Source organism: Cyclospora cayetanensis, unplaced genomic scaffold, assembly GCF_002999335.1.
Source record: "Cyclospora cayetanensis isolate NF1_C8 unplaced genomic scaffold, CcayRef3 CcayRef3_contig_1, whole genome shotgun sequence".
In the NCBI taxonomy this organism is placed as follows: Eukaryota; Apicomplexa; class Conoidasida; order Eucoccidiorida; family Eimeriidae; genus Cyclospora; species Cyclospora cayetanensis.
Window position 1 is genome coordinate 882692 of NW_020312036.1, and position 22895 is coordinate 905586.

At 49.1% G+C, this 22895-nt stretch overlaps 3 protein-coding genes across 3 annotated transcripts; 2 read left to right on the forward strand and 1 right to left on the reverse strand.

The window, feature by feature from the left end:
* The first annotated feature begins 3793 nt into the window (after positions 1-3793).
* On the forward strand, positions 3794-9372 carry LOC34619270 (myosin-B/C). Its single transcript, XM_026338204.1, has 9 exons — positions 3794-3856; positions 4168-5733; positions 6056-6364; positions 6579-6854; positions 7020-7207; positions 7398-7723; positions 8086-8406; positions 8812-8877; positions 9032-9372. The coding sequence occupies exons 2-9, from the start codon at positions 4171-4173 to the stop codon at positions 9370-9372; spliced, it is 3390 nt and encodes a 1129-aa protein (XP_026193989.1). The 5' UTR covers positions 3794-3856; positions 4168-4170.
* A 1185-nt stretch (positions 9373-10557) lies between these two features.
* On the reverse strand, positions 10558-14618 carry LOC34619269. The gene is made up of 6 exons (XM_026334106.1): positions 14303-14618; positions 13293-13456; positions 12231-12965; positions 11464-11955; positions 10980-11206; positions 10558-10831 (listed from the first exon to the last, which is right to left on the reverse strand). Exons 1-6 carry the CDS (start codon positions 14616-14618, stop codon positions 10558-10560), a joined length of 2208 nt encoding a protein of 735 aa, XP_026189891.1.
* A 2031-nt stretch (positions 14619-16649) lies between these two features.
* LOC34619268 lies at positions 16650-22649 on the forward strand. Its single transcript, XM_026335010.1, has 19 exons — positions 16650-16706; positions 16763-16829; positions 16964-17036; positions 17214-17279; positions 17393-17537; positions 17668-17772; positions 18068-18212; positions 18378-18484; positions 18965-19037; positions 19344-19498; positions 19648-19684; positions 19805-20002; positions 20239-20450; positions 20832-20904; positions 21287-21467; positions 21704-21762; positions 22027-22076; positions 22211-22240; positions 22596-22649. The coding sequence occupies exons 1-19, from the start codon at positions 16650-16652 to the stop codon at positions 22647-22649; spliced, it is 1887 nt and encodes a 628-aa protein (XP_026190795.1).
* Positions 22650-22895: the final 246 nt, after the last annotated feature.

Here is a 22895-nt window from a genome sequence, read left to right on the forward strand (position 1 = left end):
CCTGTTTTCCTTCGGATATACTCGGTGCCATTCAAGATCTTGCGCTTTCTGTCCGACACTACATGGGGCAAAGGGCCCTCAACAGCTGCGCCGAAGAAGGTGCTGCCTTCAACCCCGGTGGCGGCTGTTTCGTTCGGTCCCTGCATCCTGAAGACGGGCATAAGAGGGGGCCCCTGGCGGGGGTCAATTGAGCTCCCGAAGCCCTTTGTTGTGTACATCCGGCAGGCTGATGAGAGCTTGGCACCGAGAGTGGGCGAGAGATTAGCAGAAAGGAACTTTGGAGAGCTCGGGGCACAGAAGGCGCACGCAGGAGAACTGAGAGCTTTCCCATGCCGCAGCACTAGAGGAGGCAGGCCGATTGTACATCGGCGGAACCAGATCGGTTTAAATGCCATGGGATAAATGGGCGCGCAAGCAAGGGCATGAGACGGTTTGCAGAAAGACGCCATTTTTGGCGCGCGCCTCCTTTCCGTCTACAGTTGCCTGCGAACCGTTCACATGCATGCAAATCGATAATGTGCATAAACTGATGATGTTGAAGGGTACGCGGGCAGCAAGGTGTCTCAAATAAGGCAAAAAAATCCGCTTACTTGATAACTTCAGTCATTTACCTTGCCGTGCAGTAACCTCTCTGGGGTGCTCCTTGCTGCGCTGGCATTCAAAGGTGGTTTGGGGCCTCCAAGGCTCCTCATGAGGGAGAGTGAATCTACTAGAAAATAGCAGCAGAAATCCCCGTCCAAGTTCATCGAAGCCATCAAAAAAGCGGAGGACTAAGCTAATTATCTGTCTATTTGTTGCAACGCTGGTTTTATTGCAGAATACACGGCGTAGAGCTTAGAGTTGTATGTGAACGGTACCATTGTTTAGTACTTGAAAGAAGGAAAGCATAGCCCTCGTAGCTAAGAGGAATGCTTGAAATCATCATGCAACGCATAAATCGGGATATTGCGTGCTTTTAGACAATCGGCCTTTCCCCGCAGAAGGCGGAATGTCCACAGCTTAACGAACCCTTTGGCGCAAGAGGAAGCAACATATCGCTGCTTCTCCTCTCTATGCTCATAAGAAGAAGCAGCGGTGGCATGCTCTTTGTCCGTTAATTCCTGTCTAGGATATGTGCTGCTTCTACTTTGTTGTGTGCCCCTGCCTCCGATGTTCCTTCCGCATGAGTGGTCGTCCACGTATCGTTTTACACATGGCCTGCCCGATTCACTTTTGGCCAAAATATACCAAAGGAGGAGATCAGATGTGCAATATCTTGCTTAGTCACATGATAGACACTGTTTAGCCCCTGTTAGGGATTTCACGGAAGCATCGTAACTCGCCCCCGGTGACGTTAATTGCGATTTGCAATTGCAGAGCACATGTAACTAGAGCTACCTACCTCCAGTCTGACGCAGAAAGTTTCAGGAATGTGCAATCAATTGCATTCACCTTAAAACAGGTGAAAACACCAAAGCACATGCCCTTTCATTACCAATAGGGGCTGCGAAGGAAATGCGGAGCGCCTTACAGTGACTGCGTTATTATGTCCAAACACGGACACAGCTAATATGTGTAAGCTCTATAAAACTGTGGATCAATAGATAACGAAGGAAAGCCGGATGACTCCTCAAAGACTATGAGTGTCACGTCTGCAAATCGACCTGCAGGCCTGAATCTACAGCAGCCGAAAATGCTATTTACTGGCTCTGCATGATGCTGTTCGCACTGTTTATGGGACATATATCTTCAGCTATCACAATAGTGCGAACGTTATTTTAAACAGAGGGAGGATATAAGCGCAAGTCACCCCCTCTTGGAGACCTTCAGCATATTTTGAATCTGCCCACCATTTCATGGTGGCTTCTCCCTTCTGAGCCTCTTCCGATTCGTTGAAAGCGAGAGAACGGCTAGTGCAATGGACAGCCCTCATAGCGTTGGTGTGCATGGATTAGTACCCCACTGCTTTTTCGTGCTACGGAAGAGCCGAAATGTTCGAGCAGCTTCCTCTTTGAAGCTTTTGCATTCCATTTCCGAATGTTCAATTTTGTTCTAGAGTGGGCAACATGCTCCTTTCCATCGTTTTTATGCCTTCTGCCTCTCTGTTCGTGCTTTTGTTCGTGACTCTATGCATTTTGTTGCAATCCTGATGCCTACGTTCGTGCCCACGCTTGTTTCTGCGCTTTTTGTTCTTGTATCCCTCTCGATAGAAAATGAATAGGTTGGGGCATCACCACTCAGTCACCTCGTTCTCGTTGCACAAACTATAATTAAGTTGCCTGACTCCTATTATGATTTTGGTTCAAAACGCATGCATGTCTCTTCTTTGGTTCCTCCACTGCCATATTTTGGCCCCCTCCAATGGTAGCATGGGGAAAGTTATAGCGCTTCACATGCCGACTGTTGTTTGCACCACTGTTACTTTGGTGTTGCCGAAAGTACCTGTTCTGATAGCTCACGCCTCTACGGGCCAGCAATTTCCTGGGTTTTCTTTCGTCAACAGGAGACATATGGCGAACGGAACAAGCAACACCATTGTTCGACCCACTTGCTGTATCACTCTTGAAGTGCGGATACGCATACATCATTTTGACAAACCCATATGGATACCTAAAAAGAGGCATTGAGTTATGCAGAACCACAGGGATTGCCTGTCTACTATATATCTAAAAAGAGGTATTGAGTTATGCAGAACCACAGGGATTGCCTGTCTACACAACAATGTGAATGAAATTAAAAGGATCGAGGAACAAAAAAGACTCTGTTTCTTCAAGAAAGCAGAAGTGAATTGTGAATGGAGAGCTAACATTTTGCTGAAGGGTGTAAAGGATTTCTCATCCACCTATACAAATAGCGACACGTAACCACTGGGCTGCAGCATGCGACCATTCGCTTGGACAAGTACTTTGTGGTCAGCATGCTGCTTAATCCCCCTAGTCTCCAGGTTTCTCTCTATCAGAAACTTGCAGATATAGCCTGAAGAAACATGGCTTGCGGTGGAGTTATAGCTTTGTTACTCTAAGTACAGCATCGACACTGAACCCGCGCCCTGCCCAGGGCAGGCTAGCACGCTTCTCTGCTAGCTCATCACTTGCATCGGCACGCGTTCTTTCATTGAATCGAGCTCCAAATCCATTACCCGTAGCACCCTGAGTATTATTAGGTTCTTTGGAAGCCGTTTGTGCGCAGCACAGGTGGTGGGTCCGGCAGCTCGACACCAGAGGCATGCAGGGGAGTCCTGGGTGCCTTACTGCCATTTCCCTTACTCTGCCCGAGCAAAATTGTCTGGTTGACACTGGCATTCCATTTATATTATTGTATGAAGGCGGATCGTAAGCTGGTTCCGTCCTATCTCCCAACAATCGCCCTCAGGATGGTCAGCTGGCTAATCCTCCATAGGTACGGCTTGCACGACTTCGCGGAATACTGTGACTCGGCTAAGCAGCAGTAGCCCCAAACGATCATCCTTTACGTATCTCAGCAGTAGGGGACCCAAGCCGCGATTGACATTCCTCAACAGCAAAAGTGTAAGTACACCCAGAATCACGAGTGTGCTGCGTCTAGTCGTTAATGGTGGATTCGGCAGAATTAGCACTCCACAGGCCTAGAATACGTCCTCCGGCAGTTCATATTCTTTGTGGGTGGAGTCTTCTTGCTGGAGTGCTTCGTGGCTGCCCGGGAAAGAAGATCGACCCAAGAAGACCTGCGTAGAGCCGTCTTTTCGGAGCAACCGTTGCACACACACCTGCGCGCACACCCCAGCAATATGGTCAGCCGTCAGCAAAGCCGCGTAATCCCTTCGGGGGGACCACAGGAAAGATATTTCCGTCGGCATTCCTCCGTGGTTCCCGTTGGGTTGGGAACAGATCGTCAGCAAGTGAGTGCTCTATGCCACCGACAGAGTATTTGTCTTCCTGCCATCAGCTTAACTTTTGGATTTCAACTAGCTTGTTTCGGCCTGCTATCACGTTAATTTGCTCTATCCTCAGATACTTAGAGGCTAATTTCAAAAATGTACAGACACATCCCTGGGCCTCCGCAACAAGCAGTGCAGTTTCTGATGTAGTTTAGTAACCTTTAGACGCAGGCTTACCGAGGGGTTGCTTCGGCTTCTTTGACCTTTCGTTCTGTGTGTAAAAGGCCTTACAAAAGCCGTCTTTCCCGCTATGCATGTGTTTATGCCCTCAGCGCATGCAATGTTGGACTCCAGAGGGTCCTGCAGTTGCGGCAAATCCTTCGCTTTTGTTCTCTCGTTGCGTGATTTGTCCTGGCTCAACATCGGACAAGTACATTTTAGAACAGATTAATCCTCCTTCAAGGGATGTATTTGAGGTGGATCCTTCCTCTGTTTTTAATGCAAATTCAGAAGAAGATGAGCTCGCAATGCCCGATATTGGAATGTTGTCTCACAAGAATGTGGCCTGTGTCCTATCCATGCTGAAGACTCGCTATCAAGCAAGAAAGATATATACCTTGGCGGAACCTTTGTTGGTAGCGATCAATCCCTTTGAAGACCTTGGAAATACAACTCAGAAATGGATAGACTACTATAGAACAGCGCCGAACTGCTTGGAGACTGAGCCACACGTTTTCAGGACTGCAAGGCAAGCGCTTTCTAATATGGAGGAATACAACAGGAGCCAGACTATTGTTGTTTCAGGAGAGTCTGGAGCTGGCAAAACTGAGGCTACTAAGCAAGTCATGCGATATTTCGCGGCTTGTAGCACTGGGGACAACCGCATTCAGGAAGCGATCATGGCCGGCAATCCCCTTCTTGAGGCATTTGGAAACGCGAAGACCATTAGAAATAACAATTCAAGCCGGTTTGGTAGATTTATGCAGCTTTCTATCTCCAGCTCTGAGGGCATCATGCACGGTGCCATTTCAAACTTTCTGCTGGAGAAAGTGCGCCTCGTATCGCAGGAACCAAATGAACGGTCATTCCATATTTTCTATCAGCTTCTTAAAGGTGCTGATGCAGGTATGCGCCAACAGTACCACTTAAGAAACTTGGAAGATTACGCGTTCTTGACAGCAAGAAGCGGCGGTTGCTTCGATATTCCTGGCGTGGATGACCGAGAGGATTTTCAAGAACTAAGGCAGTCATTCGCTTCCATGGGGCTTTCCCAAGAAGACGAATCCACTGTTTTTTCCATATTGTCTGGGTGTTTACTTATTGGAAACGCAAAGGTTACATCGCACGAAATGCAAGGAGTCCCAGACGCAGCGTTTGTTTCGGCAGAATCGCTGGCGGCCATCAAGGAGGCTGCCGATCTTCTGTTCGTGAACTCGAGTGCCTTGGTCGAGCACATTTTACAGAAACAAACAAAAATCGGAAACCAAGTGCTTCAGGGCCCTCGCACATTTAGAGAGGCCGACATGATGATCAAGTCTGTCGCGAAGCACGTTTACGACCAGCTGTTTGCCTGGTTAGTTCGCTTCTTGAATAAAGCTATAGCTCCTGATGGCGAGTTCGGAGTCTTTATGGGAATGTTGGACATTTTTGGCTTCGAGGTATTTGAGCAGAACTCATTGGAGCAACTGCTTATTAACATCACCAATGAGCACCTCCAGAAACATTTCATTGACATAGTGTTTGAAATTGAGACAAAACTTTATCAAAGTGAAGGCGTTCCAACGGAGGCGCTTGTCTGGACAGATAACGTCCGGATAATGGAGACGCTCTGTGGAAGCAGAGATTCGGTTTTTGCCATTATTGAAGATACCTGCCTTGGGCTTCGCGCCACTGATGAGGTATGATGCAACAATTAGTCAAGCTCGAAATCCTTTTCCCTACTTCAAGTGCGGCTCAGTGTGGAGCTGTGGGTTATCTCTAGACATGCAACAGTGTATGTTTAGCGATTGTGTGCTCAAGTGGATATGGAAGCCTTCGAAATCCTCAATTGTTCACGGTTTGGTATTCAGTATGCATGCAAGTGCAGAGTTGTTCGCAACATTTTTCGTGCTACTAATATCCGCCTTTGCTTATGCTACTCCTATTGCTGTACCTTGAAATATTTGGTACACGCTGACGCAACTTGCATTTTTCGCGATTACATCCTTCTTGTTTCTTCAGGCTCTTTGCAGCATGATTGTTCGTAAATTAGCAAACAGAGGCATCGTTCTGCCTTCGAGGAAAGACCAGCGGATGAAATTCGTAGTTCGGCACACGATTGCGGACATCGAATATTCTTGTGACGGTTTCCTAGAGAAGAACCAAGATTTTTTGAAACGGGAATTGCTAGACACCTTGAAGGCGTCACATAATCCAATCATGGCTCAAATGTTTGAAGGGGTTATAGTAGAAGCAGGAAAAATAGGAAAAGGGTCTCTTATTGCATCTCAGTTCCTGCGGTCTCTTAACTCGATGATCGGCATTATACGGGTGCGGTGCCCGTAAAAGTTGAAGGGCAATCTGTGTCGTACACTGTTTTACGGTTTACGAGGGGCCTCTTATGCACTTGGAGCACACTTACGTCCTAGTTGTGAAGAACCATACGCAGATCTAATAGTGCATTCATGGCTTGAGAACGTACTGAGCAGCAATACACCCTTAGCCTCGTCTCAAACTACCTGCTCTTGGGGCTTTTTGTGCTCAGGAAACGGAGCCCCATTTCATTCGTTGTTTGAAGCCCAATGAGACGAAACGGCCATTGGAATGGGACGCCCCAAAGGTGCTGAATCAGTTATTTTCGCTTTCGATCTTGGAAGCGCTGCAGCTACGGCAAGTCGGATATTCATACAGGAGGCGCTTCGACGAATTTGTCAAGCGGTTCCGCTGGTTGGACCTCGGGGCGGCTAAATCGGATGCCGACAGAAGAGATGTTGCGGAGAAGATTTTGGAAGAATGCGGTCTTTCACGAGAAGGATGGGTGGTAAGGCAGAGAAGAAAACGAATCCGAACTTCTCTTTGTTGTACTACGCTTCTCAATGATCAGCCAGCCCTTGTTCCTTCTGCTAACAGACTCCGCTTTTTACATTTCGTTTCTTGAGGAACTTAGCAGTAAGCAGTGCCTACGTGTGTTTCGATTCTTGTTTAGATCGGGAAGACCATGGTATTCTTGAAAGCAGAAACTGCTCGAGCACTCGAAATCTTGCAAATCGAAAAGATGGTATCGTTTCGCCCGATTGTGGATTTTGTGCAATCCGCATGGAAACGCATTCTCTTGAAGAGAAATCTACAGGCCATAATGCCGCTTCTCATTAGGGCAGAGTCCCACTGTCGGCGGTAAGGTTTTTGGAAATTTCTTGGAAATCCGTTATTCATGGCGAATTATGTCGTATGGTTGCAAGATGTGGCACTGGACAACGGTGGAGCGACAGCCGCAACTTCTATTTGTTTGTCGGCCTGTATATATTTGTTCAGCAGTCTTCCCCTCTGCATGCTAACCTCTCCTTTCATGTCTGAATGCATGCAGGCATCTAGCTGTACGTGAGCACGGGGAGCTCGATCTAAGCCCTGGTTTTACTGAAGCGTTGTTGCAGGGGATCGACAGTGTTCAGCAGCTTAAAGATGAACGGCAGCGGCAGAGGGAGGCGCAACTACAGCAGCAGCAAGAGAAGCGCCCAAGCAAGAAACTGACTAAGGAAGAGCGGCTTGCACAGAAGGTCTTACAAATGTACAAATCATGGGACAGCATGAGGGGTGTTCAAATGACTCATGGTGGCTTCTTTCCTTCAGAACTGGACTATATGAAACAAAAACAGAGCAGACCCTCCACAGAAGGACACCTCAGAGAAACTGGTGGGGCTGAGGCTGTTTTCACAGAGATTTTTGATCTGAGGACGTAGCGTATTGTACAAGAGCAGCAAAATGCATTGACACGTTTATTCACTAGGTTTTGCACGTAGGTCCTTGGCGGTTTAGTCATTATTGGTGCTTCTTCCTGGCGCTGTCTGTAGCGTAGGGTTGTTGATAGCGATAGAGATGCCGCGGGTGTCATTCTATGTTTCAGCGGTTATACATGATGTACACCTGCCTACTCTACGTGCCTCAGTGCGGCAATCATAGTCCACTCTTTACTTCGTGCTCATGTCTTCAGTTGGGCATTTTCGTTGAAGAGTCGTGTTCCTGCTTATGCACTTTGCGTATTTGCTCTGCTGCAGCTCTTTCCCACGTATCTCCCCAGGATTCGTTCCAGGATCCTGGGATCTCTTACCATATTTGGCGAAATATTGAGTCGCTGTACCAAGCTCCGTTAACCGATCATCGGCTTCAAAACATTTGCACATGTGTGCGAGATGATATGGACAGGCTTTATGGGCACTTTTGGCAAGTGTTAGTGAACAGGACCGACAGATTTGGACTCGCAACGGCACACGTAAAAGGAAAGAGATACCTGGCTAAACAGCATGGGGTGTGCAAAGACGGCAGAGTCTTCAGCTTCAACAATATTATTTTCACATGCACAAAGCCTTCACGAAAAGGCAAGCACCCATTCTGTCTAGTCCGCATTAATATGCGTGCTGCCCAGCTTAAGACCTAGTAGATGGTGCCGATTGCCTTGGTTTTCGTGTTCTTACTGAGCATGCACTGCACAGTGCAATGTAGTCGATCCCGTTTGGTGATGTGTCTAGAAGCAACCAAAACTTGTTACTCTGGTGCTCGTGTGGGTGCTTCACATTTCTTGGACCACAGAGGGGGCCGAGGCAAATGAGGTCATTTGTCGAGCACATGGCCTCCTCGACTTTGCAGTGTGCACATTTACCCCTTCCGCTGCGTGCCTTTGACTTGCTGCGGATGGCTTATGAACATTTTTCTGTCGTGCCCCACCGTGTTATAGCTCTTTTCACTTGTGTTTATTTAAGCATTCTTCTGTGCTTGGCCTTCAGAAATAAGACTGCACGAAGAGGCAGCAGAGAAGTCGTACCTCTGTTGCAGGAAGCAAGATTTCTCTGGTGAGGCGCCCGTGTTTGCCTTTTGCTCATCCAACCTCGTGTGGCATTTCAGATTACATCGTTTGATAATAATAAGGCACTCAGCGCAACAGGGCATGCTGCATTAATGCATTTGCTGTATTTGGCTTGACCTTTTTTGTCTGCATGGGTGCAGGTTTGGTTCGCGCTAGGAAAAGCTTAGTGCCTCCTTACATGCTTCAAGATGTCTCATACGTAATCGGCTATCTGTTCCATCGATTTAGGGACAGAAAAGATTGGACGGGATTTGCAGAGAGGCTTCAGTCTTATCTCCTGGGTCGTTATTCGGATCCTCACGGAGGCTCGTGGAATGTCTTGGTACAGGAAGGATCATTCTTGGTGACTCGTTTGTGGGCTAAACACAACCGATTTTTCAGAGTAGAAGTGGAGGATCCACAGGAGGAAGACATCGACAGCTCCAGGAGGTGCTGCATCACGGTTATGTGCTTTGAAGCTTGCACTGTATCTCAATCGTAACTGCCTCTTCCCTAGCGTTGCAGCGGTGCAGAATACTTTATACAGTGGTAGTAATATGCTGCTGAAGCTGTCAGTACCCCGCGGCCAAGCGATTTATTTCACGGTCCTCATTCGATTTACAAGGGAGGTCTGCTGAGACTGACAAGGGATTGCTTTATGGCCATCCCGCTGGTTATGTACCCAGAAGGAGCGTTGCGCAGCTAATTATGTATCATTGGGTCTAGGCACAATGCTATTCCAAGTTGCTTGGCAGCATCCTTCCATACCAGGCTGATACCGGTGTGGTAATATACACCGAACAGGATTGGGAGGGTGCGCTCTTTAGATAACTTAGTTCACCCTGTAGTGTTCCTTTGGTGTAGTAGCAAAGCAAGATGGGGCCATTCATGGAGGCTGCAACAATACGTTTGTTCACTGTAAATGTAATTGACACCATCTTGGTGAATAATGATAGGTGCATTACATCCATCCTTCTTGCAGCACCAGAGGCGTGCGCCGCTCCTTCATGCATGCTTTGGGGAAGTTACGGCAAAATTAGCATGCAGTGTTTCACCCAGCCAGAGGCTAAGGACCCTGACCTGGCACACTTACAACTTCTAGAGCCGCGCTTGGCAGTCCGTTAGATCCAGTGCTACGATCAGTTACCAACCATGAACAATCATTTTCAAGGCAGCGCTAGATACCAGATCATGAGCGTTGCTACCGTTTTCCCACGTTGATTCCTATTGTACAATCGTTTTTCATGTTCTCTGAGCGGATAGGTCTTTTTTTATTGCAATGGCCAGAATAAATTGCATTTAAAGCTATGAAGTAGATTCATGGCATAATCCCTCTAGCTGCCCGTGATCGGTATAAATTACAGGACAGGGGAGTTAATAATCTGCAGCACCATCAGGTAAACACCTAGTGGAACTTAAGGGATATAGCCGCCATATTGGCGTCAGCTTGCTTAAAAGAAACAAACACGTATTGTTCTCAAGCCACGCCTCATGGGCATCACCGGATCTAGTTTTCAAGAGGAAAGCAAAACAGATTAATACATAATTCGATTGTTGGTGCTGAAACCGGGGGCGAGACACGACGTGAAAAAATAATGCGTCCATGCACTGTTCGCGTAGTAGACAGTCTACAGTGCGATGCCTGCAAGTATTTTGTTTGCCTTGGCTCTTTCAACAAATTGACTTCTTACTGTGCATCTGATTGCTTGACAATGAAAGAGCACCATCCTCCTTTACCGGGGCCATCAAAATTGGCCTTCGCTTTCTCCAGCTCTAGTTCAAATACACTTGTCCATTTTATTGGTTTCACGAAGTCATCCTCTTTTGCTGCCTGTTTGCAGGAGGATGAGAAGGACAGGGGAGATACACAAGATGCAAAAGAAACACCAGGAGTGCCCGATGCTTGCGATTCGTCCAAGTCCCCTTGAAGCGCAGACTGCAACGAGCGGAGACTAAAATACCTGCAGGAGTACCAAGAAGAGAAAGAAGCAACTGAACAGTCGCAAAAATGCACAGAAGCGTGATGCAAAACTACTAGCCTAACTAGTGCGCAAAAGGAGGACGGTTCGAGGTCCATGCAGCGGGGCTCTCTTATATTTCCCCGCTCACCTATGAGCGTCTCCGCATGGGGAAACAACAAGGAGAAGATCCTGTGGCTTGAGGGATGCAGCGAGGTCATCCAGGAGTTGATCGATTAGATAAATCACAAACAGCGCCTCGTTTTGATCAACCGGGGGAAAGAGAGTTTTAGGGCAGGGAATCAATCCGCTTGCATCAGCTGAGTAGGAAGGCATTAGAAGAGAGAAGCAGACTGAGTGACTCCTTTTGACACGGCACTCGAATAGGCATGTACACATGGTAGCAGGTCACACGGAGGAAACAAAAAGATACTTCCGATTTGGGGTCTGGGTGCAAGGGAAAGCGCTTTATGAGTGGCGTACGGCGAAGACAGTCCTTAATCCGGTGATCGTCCTGTGCTCATCGCATGATCAGCAGAAAGCAACAGCAATGCTTCAGAGATGCAGCAAACAAGCTGCCTCGCATAGGCAGGGCCCTCAGGATAGGGGCAAAGAGCCTGACAAATTCAACCTACTAAGCAATCGCAGCAAACACCCTCTTCCGCCTGAAGGCCGTCACTGCGTGTCATCAGCTCCTCACTATCCAGTGCTTCGTTCGCCGATACAGGCATGCAGTCCACCGCAGCTGGCGCAGAGCCTTCCTCGCCAGTCTGGCCCCCTTTGCGTTGCTGCCTCAGCTGTGCCTCAGCAGCCAAAAGGAGACGCGTTCTGTCCTGGAAGTCATAGAGCTGATCAGTAGACGCATGCAGCGCACGGCAGCACAGCCGCTGATACCCACGCAGCACGCATACACCCCACGAGGCCACCCCGTGAGCGTCAGAAGCTCGAGGGTTGCTCGTGGCTTCAGAGGACGGCTGAGCCATTGGTGCCACTGGCAAGGCGTCCCCAGAGCAAGCTTCTTGTGCGGTATTCGACCCTCCTGTATTGAAACTTTTGCGTTGGAGGAGCTCCTTGCAAACGCGGATAATCTCCGAATCATTTGCCAGCCCATCCCTGACGCGGGCGCCCTAAAACATTGAACAGAAATATGCAGTTCGCGCGTGTGGAAGGCGGAGAGCTGCCGTGTGTGAAAGCGCCTTGTATAAGCTGGAGCGGTGTTTTCTACTGCTGTTGGGAATCAACAGTGCAGAAACATGCGTCGCACACTATGGAATTTCGTGCAAGCACTCAACACCGGCGATGGATTAGGCTGTATGCTATGTATGTCACGCGCATCACGGGCCAAGGATATGCAACTGCAGTGCCGTCTGGCGTTATTTGGCATTCATACAGTGTTGCCTACCTTGAGAGGAGCAGGAGAATTGTGTGCGAAGGAATCTAACAGAAACAGTACCGCCTCGTCCTGCGCGTCCACACTGCTGTCTGACCCCTCTACTGTCTGACGACTCGAGTCGTGCAAGAGCGGCTGCTCTTGCTCTTTCGGATATTCTTTCCGCTCTTGGCTCAACTCCTCACAGAGCTCCTCGGGATGCCTCTGCAGCTGCCGTAATGCAGAAGCGAGGGGTGTCAGCTGCATCAAGGGCGCAGCAAATCCTGGCCCGTTTCTAATTTTCTTCTGGGCAAGCAACATAGCAGTTTGTGCATCTTCCTTTGGGTCGTGGCCGTGCTTCCGCGCCATCTGTTTGTTCAGATACAATTGCGCCAGCCGTTTCAAAGAGAGCTTAAGACCCATTCGGTTGTGAGGGTAAAGAACGGTGGTGTCTATACACCGCGAGTGTACGAGCTTCAAAGCTCGTAGATCGTACTCCAGAGAATGGCCAACAAGAATAGCCCCTGGGGGTAGCACTTGTCGCAAATGGGCATGAACGTCTGAAAGCGTTAGTGTGGCCGCGTCCAGCATCTCCTTCGTAAGCCCAGAATATCGCGTCAAGTAATCTAGCACGGTTATAGAAGGTTTCACAAGAAGATCTACAACTACCTTGCAGTTGCAGTCGACGATGCACACGCGGCCTAGCTGCTTTCCTAGCGCGGTTTCCACCATCTCACAGTCTACCCCGTACAACAGATCGAAACGAGCCTGAAGTTAAATAGACAAACCAGACAGCCTTTGCAATATACATGCCTTTGGAAGGCATGTTTCTTTTATTTTAACCGTAGATCTCCTCATCCTTCAGTTGTGCCTCCATGAAAACATTGCAGCTCTCTGTAGGTGCCCCCAGTGCTGCACTGTGCTAACGCTGCTAGTCACCCGGCGCACCAAAACTAACGGTAAAGAAAATGCACACAGAAGTGCAAACCAAAATGAAAAACAAAGTGGGCAGAAGTAACCCACCTACTACTTGTTACGTCCCGTCCCTCGTAACGTCATGTTGTCTGCCAAATTCTCTAAGCAAAAAAGTAGAACCTCGGATCTCCAGGCCCAACGGCCCCCTACCTCGTCATTGTTTCCAAGCCAAAGCGGGTCGAGAACAGCGTGGTTGGGGGGGATATCGCACCATGGTCCGAACCCTGGGGAAAAAGCAGCAAATGGAAATTCACGAGCAATAGCAGCAGGAAGCTGCCATCGAGCTATTCGAAGTGGCCAGAAAGAAAACGTTTGGAGGCCGTTTATATGTATGTATATATACAGAGGCGGCCTTATGGCCGAATGTAGCTGCAGACGGCAACAGACCATAACCAGGGAATCCTCGATCATGCATCTCCTCCGGGGTGAGAAAGTATTTCGAAAGGCAAACACTCCCTGCAGCGCCGTGCAACGCAGACACAGTGAAAGTGCCAGAAAGGCGATTCCTCGATTCATGCTAGGGTCAGCACACTTGCATACGAGTGCGCGTTCCAGGGCATAAGGGGAGGAGAGGGAGAAAGGGAGCCTGAAGCGTGAGGTGGTGTCACAGACACACATACACAGACAAACACACACACACAGAAAGAGAGAGAGAGGAGGCCGAGCGATGGCGACAATAAGGATAGAGATATGAAGAAAGAGCGGCTGACTGAGGACGCAGTAACGTTGGATGCATGCAGAGTTTCACATGACTGAAGATAAGCACCAGTGAGGCAGAGGGAGGGGGCGTCTTCTACCTGTAGCCTCAGCTGGGTCTTCTATGGGAATTCTCCCGGAGGTCGTTGCAGTGGTTGCGACAGAGAAAATGTTCTGCATCACCCAACTCGCGAAAAGCGAAGGCGTTCAAATTGGTGTCTGGACGCCTCTTCCCGGGATACACGTTCGAACTGCGCACTGTCGACGATGGAAGTCGCGCGGAAAAGAGGCGCTTCCAACACGGGAATTGACACATGGCCGCATGCAGTGCGAAAAGGGGAGGTCTACAAGGTAAAAGCCACATTCTTGCACCTCAATGAAGGAGCAGTGGTGGGGGGACTGCATCATTCTGGGAGCCCGAAGAAGCATTTTGCTGTGCACCGCCTTCCTTAAGGGGGTTCGCGCTTCTGCACACGCTGGGTGTGGAGAATAACGCGTCTGTACGCCGACCAACGTCTCCAATGCGTTTTTGGTTTCTTGGGGCACAGCCGCGAGGATTTTGTCATCGCTGCAGTTTCCGTAGATCCTCAGCAGGTTGCTGTCTACATACGGCACGACCACCATCACGACAGACCCCACATTATGACAGTTTTGCACGGTTAGCCAGGGAGGCCTGGAGGGTTCCTGAACAGCCCCTGCAGAGTTCGATTCTCCCCTGGGAAAGCGGTGCAGCTGCTGGCGGTAGTACATCCTGAGCCGAATACGGGGGAGAGCGCATGCAGGCAGCTGCACGACGCGAGTAAGAAAAGGGAAAGAAAGGCGGGGCCAGGGTTAGCTGCACTCCCTATAAGGCCTATTACACCCCACAACAACCTGTGGCAAGACGTCTGCAAGGCAGCGTCAATCCAGAGGCCAGGTAAGCCAGGCTCCCTGGTGTGCAGCAGCTGTTCCTATATATATATATATATATGGCGTCTTCTCTCTCGGGGGTGAGACGGCCTCGCCACTTTCCATCAACGTACCACAGTAGGGCGTTTTGCAAGTCGCGCAGCGCTGCACGCTGATTGCCTCGAGACCCCTGCTTGATCCAGACCGCCAAGGAACTCGAGACTGAAAAGGCAGAAGCAAGCAGCAGGGTGCAGAAACGCGCATTCAGGTAGCTTCTATCGTGCTCTAAGAAAGAATCGAGAGAGAGAGAGAGAGAGAAAGCGTCTGGTACCACGGAAGCTGCCTCTCAAAAAGCAGAGTAGACTGAAAGGCGGCAACTCGCTGCCCGCAAATGCATGGCTTACCTTTGCGGGGCGCTGAGCCTGACTTGCTAGGAGCCAGCTTCTTCATCATCAAGCCGTACAGCGGGCAGACCGATCACCTTGTGCATCGAAAGCCTATGCCCCCGTCAAGCGTACGGGTGAGCTGGCCTCCGCCTCTGAAGGCTCTTTGCTGGGAATTTCCGCAGAAACCATGCAAGTGCTAGCGGAACATGCCCCCGAAACACACAGCAGCAAGTCTAAGACTTGAGGAGAACACGCAAGAATCGCAGGGGTCCCCACAACTCAATGGTGGCGCGCGCTGGCTAACCAGAAGGGAGAGGGGCGATACCAGAAAATAAAGGCATGACGTGTTCGAAGCACGTCATGGGCCAGGGTTGCCTTCTTCCTGCTCTTGCTGTGAAGGAAGAAAGCCAAGGAAATAATGGAGCAGTCAAGTAGCGCACCTCTGTGAGGTGTTTGAAGGAAAGCAATTAAAACCGTCCGAAAAATTCATGGACAAGAGGCGCAAGCAGCGCGTCAACTGTGCTGCTTCATACGCTGCTGCATGCAGTGGGATTCAAATTCATTGCCCTCATGTCGGCTTGCCTGTACTGAACAGCAACTCCGCCCTATAAATATGATGAAATAACAATTAAGAATGCCTTTTCAATTGCTATCCAAGCGAGTTTCGCATAGACCTTGATCATTTCTTATCGTTTGATACAGCTCTGGAAGTCTCGTGGTCTTCTGAGGAGGTCTAGCGGGACCAAGCTCTAATTAGTGCGCAAAACACAGGCTTTTTCTGGTTTTCCCCAACCTTCTGTGTGTTCGCGCCCTGCCCAAGTGTCTTGCCAGTGGCTCTGCCTCAACTTCGCTCCAGGAAGAGCGCCACTACAACACCGCAATACAGGACAAACCGCGCACATTACGATGGTGGGCTGCGGTTCCCTGAGCATCGCCTTTCTGTATTCTAGTAGCAGAGTTGCCTGCCGGTGCTGCGCTGACGGTAGTCCACATGCTCGCTTGAGCCCTCCTGCTCATCTATCTTGTGCTCTTCCCGCGTTGGCTGCATTCTCTTCGTTCTGTGGGGGGCTTGTGTGCAGAGTGGTCGCGGCGCCTACTACAAGGCAAAATATGGGAGTGCGCTTCGCTGTTTCCGTTCTTTTGGAATTCTACGTTTGTGCTGCTAGCGTTTCCACGTTTCTTTTGCCATAGGGGCTAGCTGCGCCAAGCCACAAATAGCGCTATCAAGATAGAGATATTTGAGGAATATTCCGTTGTGTGCCACTTCCCGATGATGCTGGACAGGATATCCTACGATATTTATTTACTCGTTTCAAAAATTTTGTTTGCTTCCGTGTGCAGGAGGGGGGCGTGGAGGAGGGCATCCGCACACAGGGGATGGCGGACAGTGGCACCCGTACGGGCGAAATCCGCCTCCTTCTGAAGCTCCAGAGACACCTGGAGCCTTTGGTGTGCGTATTAGGGGAATATGGGGGAGGGAAACGTGTAAAGCCAGTACGCCTAAATGATGGACAGCGAGGGGAAGGCGAAATATGCGCACTCAGAAGCTGCAGGTCAAAAGCACGTGAACCACCCAGCAACACGCGCCTGCATGCGGCTGGCATTTTATGCGACGTACAGAGAGGAGCACCGCAGTCAGCGGAAATGCACAAACGCGATTTGGCTGGAAGCCTAATCTCACTAGAGGGTGAGGCTGCTGAAGCTATGTCTTCCGGTGCTCGGCAGCAGTCTCTCTCGAGAGCACTTTTAGCGGATATGAGGATGTATCCATCATGCGCTCTTTTCTGGTGTACATCGCTGTTGTGCTTCCTGAAACACCAGGACAAAGCTACGGCGCTTACAAGTCTCTCATCGGATGCTGGGCAGTTGGCGAATTCTCTCTGTTCCTTGATAAGTACGTTGACATGGCAAAGCAGCGCGTGGCGCATGTGTGCATGCGTGCAAGCAGGGGTCCACTAGGGGGTGTCCAAACTGGGGGTGGGAGCGTTCGCGTTTGAATAGTGGCTTTTTCATAGGTGAAACGCTGAGGCGCGCGAATCTATTATTTTTAAGCTGCCTGCTTTGTCCGCAGAGTCCAGTCAGATCCGTTCGCGCCTCCAAGTTGCTTTCGCCTGCGCCTGCCACAGGCCTACGCACAGTGCGTATTTTGGAAGTTGCACTTTTCGTGCTTTCCTTCCTTTGCGATGATGCGCAGCTTTACAATCTTTGCAAGCTGCTCCTTGTGCGTGCTCTCCTTTTGTTCCTCTCAAGGTTTCCACCACATCTTTTTGCATCATTCATCCGCAACGTGGCGCTCTGCGATTTCCTCACGCGAAAGTTCTTTGAGGCTATCGCCAGGGGAGGCGTTCTTGGAGTGGACGATGCGGGGGTCCAGGGAGGATGGCATGACAGCAAGGTGGCCCACGAAATTGCTTTTTGGAGCTGCCCTATCATCGGGAGAAACATTAGTAGCAGCTGCAGCTACAGCACCGTATTCCTCTGTTACCAATGCGCCTAGTTCGGGCCTGCTTTTGTGCATGCATCAGCCGGACAACATTCGGATAGACAAGCCGGGACAGTACGTCTTGCCGAGGAGTTCAATGGTTGTCACCCCAGAATACGTAGAGGCGAGGTGTACCATAGGGCTCCCTGTAAGTTGCACTTTCCCGCTTGCTGAGCGCTCCCACTTGAAGTGTACGTTTCCCTCCTCTCTGCCAAGCCGCCCGAAGCCTCACCCGCACACGCACCGTGGCGATGATTTCGCCCTCACATTTCATGAGTACTATACGATGGGGAGGAGCTTACCTCCGAGGAAACACTGCACTTCATGCCGGGCCGTATATTTGCGTGCCCGCGTGCATGCGCGATGATTTAAGCGCGTTTTTTCTGCATATGCGTCTTCCACTGTCAACAGTAGAATCGCCTCAAGTTGCGGCTGTCATGCAGGCTCGCGGTCGAAGAATTGAGGGGCGCAGAGCGGCGCAGCTGCTCTGCCACAGGCTACCCGAGCTGGTTCGGCGCGTCATGAAGTACAGTAGCCTGGATCCCGTAGCACTTCAGCGTCATGTTGAATGCGTAGAAGACCAGGAATGTAAGCAGAGAGCTTGCAGGGTGCAGAGATCACCCGATGCAACGACTGCCTGCAGCTGCTCGTTGGTGGGGGCTCTACAGAACACTTTAGCTTACTGCCCCAGGCTCCCGCTAGAATGTCCAACGCCGAGTTGAGTCATGTGGTTTTACCATCTGCATCCTGCAGTTTTACGGTCCAAATTGAAAGAAAAGGGACTAACTTCCTTCGTGGCGAACGGCGCCTGTCTGCCTCGGAGATCGGGGGTTGACGATGCACCAATGACCAGAGAACAGGTAAACCGCGCGTGCAAGTTTCTACTGAGGCTTTTGAATCGGGCCTTAGCCGCATTTAAGGACTACCTTTTCTTCTTTCCGATTTTTCTGGCCTTCTCATGATGCTGATAACCATTCAAATGGTAGTGTAATGCTACCGCGGCTCGTCACGGACGCCGCTTCTTACCTACGCGTTCATTCTCGCATGACAGCTGGATAGGCGCGAACAGTTTGCCCATGCGGCGAACTGATATCTCCAGCCCCGTGTAGGCGTGTCAAGACTGTGCTGCCTCTGCAATATGATGCCCGATTTGCCAGCCTTGTATATAGAGCACGCTGCTTTTTGTCTCTTCCTACATCGATCGGTGCTCAAGTTTTTGATAAAGCATTTGTTTGGGGGCTTTGACGGGGTCAAGCTTTCAGCATTCATGGTCAGACTGACGTGCGTGCTTTATCGTGTGGTTTGGCAGTTCTCAGTTGTGCCGTTGTACGTCGTTGCAGGACCCCAATTTGGTGCTTTTCCAGTCACCTCCGAACTTGGAGTGCGAGTTCACCCTTCCAAACACCGGCAAGGGTAGGATGAGCGCTTGATGAAGAGTCCGTATTTGTATGCATCCAACTTTCTAAGTCATTTAGAAATGAGGCGTTTCCGTAGCGTACCTGATTTCTTATCCTAGAAACCAGAAACACTAAATGTCCTGCGGCAGAAGTGCACTGCGGACCCCGCCGCGTGTGGGGTGCAGGCACACCACTTGTATTCTTCGTAGCATCTTATTTGCGTCCTTATAGAATCGCTTTCTCTGTGTATATGCGCTTCCTCATTCTATTCCGATTTTCATCTGGTGGGAAGGAGGATGTCTTGCTTTTCCTGTGAATTCAGTCCGTGGGATGGGCATCCCTAGAGGAATAACTCTCATCGTTGGCGGGGGTTTCCACGGGAAATCGACAATGCTGGAGGCGCTTCAGGTTGGAGTGTACAACAAGGTCCCAGGAGATGGACGAGAGTTTGTTGTTACGGAACCCCAGGCAGTGAAAGTGAGAACGATGATTCACGAATATCAGAGATTAGCGGGTAATCAAAAAGCCAATAGATTTGCTTCAGGATCCCTTTCGTCATTTTGCTTCCTTATTTCCGTCTGCGTAAAGCTCCGTGCCTGTTTTCTGTGGGGAATGCTACCACACAGATTCGGGCGGAAGACGGCAGAATGGTGACTTCTGTAGGTGAGTTAGTCAGCAGCCAGTCATCTGTGGCCCTTGCTCCTCTGATGTCCGCTTGGATTGCCATTTCCCTTCCACTGCTTTGTATGTTGTCCTTCTCGCTGCCTTTTTGTATTTTTGCAGACATCTCCCCCTTTATAAGCAACTTGCCGTTCGGGAAGAGCACCTCCTATTTTTCATCAGCGGACGCCTCGGGCAGCACCTCCCAGGCCGCCAATATAATGGAGGCGCTCGAGTTCGGGGCATCTGCACTTCTGATTGATGAAGACACATGCGCCACTAACTTCATGATTCGAGACGCACGAATGCAAGCCCTTGTTGGTAAATTCGCATAGCTCAACAACACGAAACTTCACAATTTTACCTCTCTACTTGAAACAGAATATGAAATGAAATATGCCTGTCTACGTTTTTGTGCACAAACTTGCAAGTGGAATGCTTTAAGTATGCTGCACAGAAGTAATGCTCCAAATATCTCTCCCACTTTTATGAACTCTACTAAGTGGCTCAAGTGGCAATATTCATATGGAGCGGTAGTTTGACGTATGTGTGTCCAGCAAAAGAAAAGGAACCCATAACTCCATTTCTTTTTCGGGTGAAACGTCTCTTCACGGAATTGAATGTGTCGACGGTCATGGTCATTGGAGGCAGTGGCGACTTCTTTGAGGTGGCGGACGTTGTGCTGCAATTTGATAAATACCAGGCGTACAACGTCACACAAAAAGCTAAGGAAATCGTCAAGCAATTCGCATCTAAAGAAGCGGGGCAGGTAAGTAATCAGAAGACGAAACAAGTAAAGGTGTGACCTTGGCTATGGAAAGTGAAGCTGTCGCTTGTAGCTAGGGAAAGTGACTGCAAGGTGATAAGTTATGCGCTTGCCTCCTTCCGTACCTCTGAGGCACACAACATTGTCATGCCAATTGCTTGATTTATAATATATGGGCATATGTCGTTATTCGATCTCACTATTCGGTTGCACCTTCGTGCCTCTTGTCTCGAAGCACTTTTATCCCCTTTATTATGTTGTCCGCGACAGAAAGTTCCTCACATGCTTGCCTTTGCTCATTTTAAACCACACTCTCCTCCATTTTGCATTCTAACTTTTGAAGTTACAACGTCATCATTTGGTGTGCTGTGCTTTTGATTCAAGCTTGCTCTGCAAACGCCTCTGAGCCATGCGAACGTTCCCTTTGGGCCAATTAGGCAGCGAGTGGCAGTGGAAGGTGCGTTGGCTTTGTATTCCTGAAGCTTAACTGTATTTTTGAACCCAAGGTTCCGTTATGACTACATGACTGGATTCAGCTCCTTATTTAACTCTACATTTGAAAAATGAGGAAGGAGCAACGTGCCCGTGCTGCTCCTGACACCCAATACTACTGCGAAGTTTTAGTGAAGTCTTCCAGGAAGAAATGCCCATTGATGGCCTTTTGCGATATGAATACGATGTAGCTTTACGCCTTTTGCGGGAATGCAAGTCAACTGTGGTCATGTGTGCCGCTCCATCCACCGATTTCCCCTCGCGTCATGCTCCTGCTGTGTTGCTTCTGGTTGTTATACATGCTTGGCGCTTCACTCTGTTTTTGGATTGGTTTACCTCTTGCACAGAGAGTTTGCATCCAAAGGGGAAAGTGAAAGTTGGGGGCACACGCGCGATTGCCTATGGCGGTACTTCCATCGACGTGACTGGCGTGGAGCAACTGGTAGACAACTCGCAAACAAGAGGGATTGCCTGTTTTATCCAGAAGATCGCAGAGAACTACGAACAAATGAAAAGAGGCGGGAAGCGGTAAGTAACACTTTTGGAGGCCGGGAAAGCACTTAGAGGATGATTTTATCCGTACCCGGAACTTCAAAACCGTTAAAGGAAAATTCAGTCAATCGGCAATACAAAAATATGTATGTATGTGATCTGTGGCATATTTATCCCCAAGAACACTGCATTTTGTCTGTTCGTATGCTTTCGAATACAACGAAGGTAGATTACATATTTGTATTCGTATATAAGTGTGTCGTGCGATTCAGAAGCCTTAGAAGCATGATTGAGGCTCAGTATGAGAAAGTTGTACATGGGTCACCTGCCGGTACGCTGCGAACACAGCTTATCAGATTCAGTGGCCAACTATAAAATGAGCACGTACATAACAGTATTTTAGGCTTCATGCAGCACAGTTGATGCCCTACTGATGCGGAACAAATGAGTCACACCAACGAATTTTGCTCTTTCCTCTGCCGTCCCTGATCAGTTGGGCAGCAAAGGCTCAGCATATCCAGCAGGAGCTCATGTTTCTGGCTTAATTCCACATGTAATGTATGTATCTCTATCTTATGAGCCACTTGTTCTGCAGGCTGCACGCATCCGCTCTTGGATTGCCTAAGCACGTGGCACTACCCAGTCGTAGGTCGTCATTAGCTTTGGGAGCTGTTTTTTTCAGTATCCGCTGGTGCATTCCTTTAACTATTATCTCCTCGTTGAGTTCACAGACTAAGGTCGTACACCAACTTCAATATTTTTGTGAGTATTTTCTGCAGGGCGATCTTGCTTTACCACGCGCACTTGAGGTACGGGTCCATGGTTCCCTATTAAGGGTAATATTCTACCCTGCGTGATACTTACGTTTCCTTTGGTTCTTTTGATTCCGTTGCCAGAATGTGGCTCATTTGAATGGTGGTGATGAGGGAGAAATCTATGAGCAGTAACCAGTGTCAACGTTGGATTGTGGGACAGCCGTATCTGCAAGGGATTGTCCCTAATTAATGCAGCTCTAGTCGTAGTGGAAAATGCAATATTTTCTAGAGTAGGATATTCATCGCCAATTTTATGACACAAACGTATCTGCCGTACGAATCGCAGTTATTAGTCATTCTTTCATCGGTACATGTTAATTTGCGGGATTCATCGCTTTTTTGTATCCAGATTGGATGTGCAATAAGTCGGCTTCGCGGTTTGAAGATCTCTGAGGTGATTTAAATAAAACTCTAATGAAGGTATCGAAGTTATAAGGGCAACATTTGGGGAGTTCTTTGTCGCAATGTTCTCGTTCGAGTGAACTTGGCTTAGGGTAGTTGCTTGTTATATGATGCAAATTGAGGAAATCGTCGTATCCTTTTCCCGTGCTTGACAAGCTTCTAGGCTAGCTCGTCTTTTGCGATGCCTTTTTCCTTAAGATTTTAAGTTTTGTTAACATGTTACTTCTGTAAATTGTGTGGGATGGAA